At 35.9% G+C, this 7,003-nt stretch overlaps 1 protein-coding gene across 3 annotated transcripts in view; it reads right to left on the minus strand.

Annotated features, from left to right (window-relative positions):
• Window positions 1-7,003, minus strand: part of LOC115245227 (glutamate receptor ionotropic, kainate 2) — a 160,312-nt gene that overhangs the window by 51,781 nt on the left and 101,528 nt on the right. For all 3 annotated transcript variants that reach the window (XM_029823445.1, XM_029823447.1, XM_029823448.1), the window contains exon 5: window positions 6,468-6,609. In XM_029823445.1, coding sequence (XP_029679305.1) covers window positions 6,468-6,609 — 142 coding nt within the window. The remainder of the gene's footprint in view (window positions 1-6,467; window positions 6,610-7,003) is intronic.

A 7,003-nucleotide genomic window follows, 5' to 3' on the forward strand; every position in this document is an offset into this window, starting at 1 on the left:
TATATATTAAGTGATGAATGATTCTGAAAAAAGAGTCTTTTAGTCAAATCTTCGTTAACGAAAAATTGATTCCAAGTCCAGATTAAAAGATTTTAAATTATTCTGTATATGAATGTGATACTTTGACATTTGCAAAGATAAGAAAAGATAAAATTTAGAGAAATTATATAAACTATTTAAATATGTCACATAATTACTATGAAGATATAATTAGAACAAATATAGCATTAAATAAGTAAATCGCTTTTAAGCAAATATAACAATGCAAGAAGAAGTTTTCAATGATAAAATTAATAATTATTATGTTTTAAAGCCTTTAGTTAGTTTTCAATGAGCTTAAAATTATTATTTTTACTGGTTGCAAAATTATTATGTTGCTCTATTTATTCATTATTTTTAATCGATACAAATTTAATATTCATAATTTATTTTAATATATAATTTAATAAAACTATTATACTAGTTATAGACGCCAAAAGAATAATTTGTGTTGGTAAAGCGAGAGCAACGGAGAGAAAAATCCGAAGAACTCTTCCGTGAGAACATAACGGCGCAAATGCGGTTATTGTACGTGCCTGTGTAACTTCTTCCAGCGTGACAATCCGCATCAGCAACATTGTGTCTCCCATCTCACATGTGTGACATTTTATTAACATGTTGTTTCAAAATCGCGCACGGAAAAAGACTGCGCGCGCGTCACGTGGGATGCGTATATCACGCATAAATGACTATTGATCGATCGCAACTCGATCCGATGGTCGCGGGCCCGGCATGAATATCTGTCGGATACTTTTCATCCATAACGTTGATGGAAAACAGATTGCTGTATCCTCTCCTCGCCTATTCGTCTCGATACGGGGGCCGTGTAAATATACACGCGATATCGGATTTTCGTTCACCTGCAAGAGTAACAGAGGCGCGAGTAACAAAGGGACCGGCTTTATTCTCAGCATGTTATCATCGCGCCCGCGGAATATGGATGCGGATCCGGGAAGAATATTGCTTTTCACACGGCATATTGTGCACTGCGCCCGCGTAGCGGCTGCGAGATCTGTCATTAAATTTTCGTTCGCCCGTAACTTGTTTGAAACGGAAACAGCCGGCGCGTGCGAATATGTATTCGCGGACGCGGAGAATATCGTCGAAGCTGTTTGACAGATGGTTCGTGCATTGTAGAGATGTGTATTACTGCGCTGTACAACTATATTCGATTTGGTCATATGTCAAAGTTATGTTATACAGCAGGCTTTTAAACATCTAATTTGTATTCCGTTACATTTATACATTTATTCGACGCGACAATTATGGATCGATAAGTATTATTTGGGATTATTCCAATTTTTAAATAAAAACAGACACGATATAAAACTTTTAGCGTGTTAATATCCTTTAAACTTTATGTAGAGGTAAAAATAAAGAATTAAAAATTGATAATCTGTTTTTATAATTATTTTAAATTATATAAAACATCCGCGCATAAATTAAATCTTAGTTTTTAATTTGCGAATTAAAATTTTGTTTTGAATATTACATTTGAATGAATAAATCATTATCTGATAATGTTGGATTATATATTCGAATTTAATAATTAATTATTTATTTCTATTTTGATATTTGCAAATAGTTGTGTGTATTATTATTATTATTCTCTTTTTAGTGGAAACTTGGCGTCTCTTTAAGTGATTTTTAAAATTTTGCAGTTTCCTGATTAACTTTCTTACATTTTTCTGGTTTTACAGTTTCCTGATTAAAGACCGTTAAGTGTCTTTTTATTGAGCGAAATTTTGCTTGGAAAGTCTTCTATTTCAGCACGAAACAGGATATTTCCTTGCGAACTCGAGAGTTCCAAAGTGGAGCGCGCGAAAATCCAGCGGCGTATCATCGTACAAGCGATGGATGTCCGTAATAAGCGTCTTAATGGCGGCTAAAGCTGTAATGACTATAACAATCATCGTAACCGTAACGGGCATAATAATCGTAATGATCGCACGGAAACCATAACGATACGACGACGTCGCTAAATTCGAAGGATGCTGCAAAATTCGCGTGGTCTCCGCTCAACCAAGGCGTCTGCGGGAGAGGACGGACGCTCATAATTTCATTGCAAAATCACTGTTTCATGGGGCGGACTTAATTCGATGAAGGGTAATCCGTCGAAAGTCAAGCTTGCAGTGACCGAGCAAGAATCATTGATGCTCTCATTCGTTCTTCGCGGCGTCCTGTAAACAGCGTGCTGCAACGGTGTGTGTACCTATATCCGCCCATGTGTAACACACAGCTGTGCAGACTTCCTGACCGTGCCGCGGAAAGGCCAAGTTGATGGATGATGGCCAATTTTTCTCTCCGAGAGCCTTGACGACTGGCCGACGTAAGTGAAAATAAATAGTCTCCGAGTTGGGACATATCGTCTCGGGAATCGCGCGCGGCACCGTTAAATTTCTACGGTGCGATGGAAATCAGCCGCGACACTAAGCAATTATTAAGCAGCCTTATCCTTTTCATCTCACCGAGCTCTACCATGTCGACAAATCTGGCCGCGCTTGTTTAATAATTTATCACTCGCGCCTTTCCGCCCTGCATTAGATTGCATCGTTTACTCGGTTTAATGTTTTTTTAAAAGCTTGCGCCCATTTATTCTCGCTATGTGCTTCTTTTGCATGCGTAACAATTAATATTAATGAGACAAGCACATCTTCTACAATTTATAAATTAATAGTCTTTGCTAATAACGTATATTGCATGATGCATATTTTACAATAGAATCATTAAGAGTAATCATATATTATTAATGGAATTTATGACTGATTTCATCAATCTTCTTCAAGTTACCGTTGAAATTGTTAAATGAATGGTCTATCATATTTAACAGTTTATTAGGGATATAAGAAATTTTGCGATCATTGGCATTAAGATATTGCATCTGTACAATAAAACAACCAAATTAAAATGATCGTCAAAGAGAAATACAACGAACATATTCTGTTTTATAAAAAAATGTCGTACTTAAAAAGATCCATTAATGTTATAGTATTCCCTTTTATAGTTTTCCACATGGTAGTTTTCCACATCTTAACGTTACGTTGATGTATCTGGGTCAAAGTAATATCCATGCGGGAAGAAATTTTACGATGGATCCAAACCGCATCAAACTACGCGATTGCTATCTCATCGTTCATGAATTGATACCCATGATCGTCAATAGGAATTTGTCGTCAATACGAATCTGCGTAAAACAAATCGTCCGTCGTCAGTAAAGTCAACGGGAAGAAGCCGGTTGAAAAAGCATAGCTCGATTCTTTCGCGCGCGCTTGAACAAATACCCTCGCTGATTTACATTTTAATGGATCTAAATTGAAATCTGGTAGGAAAGGGAGGAGGTGCGCCAAGATAAATTGCACCGCTTGCGGTTATATGGCGTGTCCGTTTAAAGCCCTATTTATTTTTTATCACTTATATTGCCGTCGCGAATGTCGACGTCGACGCGACGACGATTTCTCGTAGCGTCTCGCTCGTGCGACAAGATGTCTTCTCACGGATGCTTCCACTCGCGTCGCCGAGACGGCTGTAAATTACTAATTATCCTGAGACAGCTTCCAATTTTAACTACTTCCTCCTTTTACTCGTTTGAACGAACGTTTCGTCAAGTTGCGCGTTTTGCGCTCACATAACATTTTCATTATACTCGTTACGAGTTTGCAAACAAATTTAAAACAAACAGATTTTAATTTTTTATTGCTATTAAAAATAAGACTCTGTATTCGCGATCTTATAGCAAATTGCGCGCTTTCGTTCCAACCAAATAAATCATTTGTCAAAATTATTCGCGTTTTTTTTCTTCTGAATTTTAATTTATCGCAATGATTTATAATTCATATTAATTTTTATTTCAAACTTCCTATAAAATGATAATGCTTTTTCAATTTAACATTTCACTAAGTAAGTCTAAAGATCTTTTGCTTCGTATAATTAAATTTTTATCCGTCTTAATAGCTTTTAATAGAGATCCAAGACTTTATTGTTACTATTGTAGATTATTATTGATTTAATGTTACTGGAGATAATTACAATATGCAATTGATGAATTTTTAAATAATCTAAAATAACAATATTCTTGGTATCGATAAGATCTATCAAATTTGTTTCGCTACAGAGCGAGAGAATAAAGTAGATTATTAAGTTATTCGAGATATAATGATCGAGTAAATTTGCGGAAATAATATCGCGGAGACTATTTAACGCTATATCGAGCTATTCGACGTTTAACTGCATCTTCAATCACAGCGAGTGAACGGCAGTGAATGGCAATCTCTACCGTGGCAACGCTACCGTTTTTACGGTAATCGATTTCTCGTCGTTTTAGCAGTAATTTACGAGGGGCTCGAATATTCTGGGAGTAAAGTTATCGATCTTCGATTGCATCGTTTACTCGATTTAATGTTTTTTTAAAAGCTTGCGCCCATTTATTCTCGCTATGTGCTTCTTTTGCATGCGTAACAATTAATATTAATGAGACAAGCACATCTTCTACAATTTATAAATTAATAGTCTTTGCTAATAACGTATATTGCATGATGCATATTTTACAATAGAATCATTAAGAGTAATCATATATTATTAATGGAATTTATGACTGATTTCATCAATCTTCTTCAAGTTACCGTTGAAATTGTTAAATGAATGGTCTATCATATTTAACAGTTTATTAGGGATATAAGAAATTTTGCGATCATTGGCATTAAGATATTGCATCTGTACAATAAAACAACCAAATTAAAATGATCGTCAAAGAGAAATACAACGAACATATTCTGTTTTATAAAAAAATGTCGTACTTAAAAAGATCCATTAATGTTATAGTATTCCCTTTTATAGTTTTCCACATGGTAGTTTTCCACATCTTAACGTTACGTTGATGTATCTGGGTCAAAGTAATATCCATGCGGGAAGAAATTTTACGATGGATCCAAACCGCATCAAACTACGCGATTGCTATCTCATCGTTCATGAATTGATACCCATGATCGTCAATAGGAATTTGTCGTCAATACGAATCTGCGTAAAACAAATCGTCCGTCGTCAGTAAAGTCAACGGGAAGAAGCCGGTTGAAAAAGCATAGCTCGATTCTTTCGCGCGCGCTTGAACAAATACCCTCGCTGATTTACATTTTAATGGATCTAAATTGAAATCTGGTAGGAAAGGGAGGAGGTGCGCCAAGATAAATTGCACCGCTTGCGGTTATATGGCGTGTCCGTTTAAAGCCCTATTTATTTTTTATCACTTATATTGCCGTCGCGAATGTCGACGTCGACGCGACGACGATTTCTCGTAGCGTCTCGCTCGTGCGACAAGATGTCTTCTCACGGATGCTTCCACTCGCGTCGCCGAGACGGCTGTAAATTACTAATTATCCTGAGACAGCTTCCAATTTTAACTACTTCCTCCTTTTACTCGTTTGAACGAACGTTTCGTCAAGTTGCGCGTTTTGCGCTCACATAACATTTTCATTATACTCGTTACGAGTTTGCAAACAAATTTAAAACAAACAGATTTTAATTTTTTATTGCTATTAAAAATAAGACTCTGTATTCGCGATCTTATAGCAAATTGCGCGCTTTCGTTCCAACCAAATAAATCATTTGTCAAAATTATTCGCGTTTTTTTTCTTCTGAATTTTAATTTATCGCAATGATTTATAATTCATATTAATTTTTATTTCAAACTTCCTATAAAATGATAATGCTTTTTCAATTTAACATTTCACTAAGTAAGTCTAAAGATCTTTTGCTTCGTATAATTAAATTTTTATCCGTCTTAATAGCTTTTAATAGAGATCCAAGACTTTATTGTTACTATTGTAGATTATTATTGATTTAATGTTACTGGAGATAATTACAATATGCAATTGATGAATTTTTAAATAATCTAAAATAACAATATTCTTGGTATCGATAAGATCTATCAAATTTGTTTCGCTACAGAGCGAGAGAATAAAGTAGATTATTAAGTTATTCGAGATATAATGATCGAGTAAATTTGCGGAAATAATATCGCGGAGACTATTTAACGCTATATCGAGCTATTCGACGTTTAACTGCATCTTCAATCACAGCGAGTGAACGGCAGTGAATGGCAATCTCTACCGTGGCAACGCTACCGTTTTTACGGTAATCGATTTCTCGTCGTTTTAGCAGTAATTTACGAGGGGCTCGAATATTCTGGGAGTAAAGTTATCGATCTTCGACCTTCGCGAGAAAGTTAAGTCTTTCGGCATAGCTCTCTCGACTCTCTCGACATTTCGTGGACTGAAAGAGCCGCAGATAGCTCAGACGATGAAGACCGCACGAATTAGCCTTACGAGCGACGCGCCTGATGCAATTTCGCGGATCTTACGTCTACTCCGGATTATCTCCTGGCTTACGACGAACGAAAAGTTGATTACTAATCGCATTTAATCTCGGATACCTACCAGGGAAGTGATAAGGTAGCTGTGATAGTCGCTCATCATTCCGATCTGCTGTGCCTGTTTCAGCACGTCATAGATTCTCTCGGTGGAGCAGTCCAGCACGATATGCGATTCCGCGGAATTCTTGATCTGTTTTAGTAGCGGTCTGAAACAGAATAATAATTCGTTATTAAAGATAAATAAAATGGCTCAATAATTAAAAAATAAATGAAAATGAAAGTAAGTATGAAAGCAATGCGAGCGCACAGATGAATATATGATGAATAAAAAAAAGTCTAAAAATATCGAAAGGGACCGCTATCTCGTGCATGAATATTTCAGTATCTACATTTTATACTTTTCAATTTAAGGAATACAAAAGGGAATACGGTTGGGCCAAAGAGTAAGTAGCTTAGAAAATAAATAAACTCGTCAGCCGCGGAATTAATTAATGAAGTATGTCGACTTAATTAATACAAGAAAGACAAATGTCAAATATAACATCAAGTTTGTGTGGGTATGGAATTTTCGCGGGATCCGTTTGCTTTTGTGACGCTCTT

Source organism: Formica exsecta, unplaced genomic scaffold (genome assembly GCF_003651465.1).
Source record: "Formica exsecta isolate Colony F162 unplaced genomic scaffold, ASM365146v1 scaffold93, whole genome shotgun sequence".
Taxonomy (NCBI): domain Eukaryota; kingdom Metazoa; phylum Arthropoda; class Insecta; order Hymenoptera; family Formicidae; genus Formica; species Formica exsecta.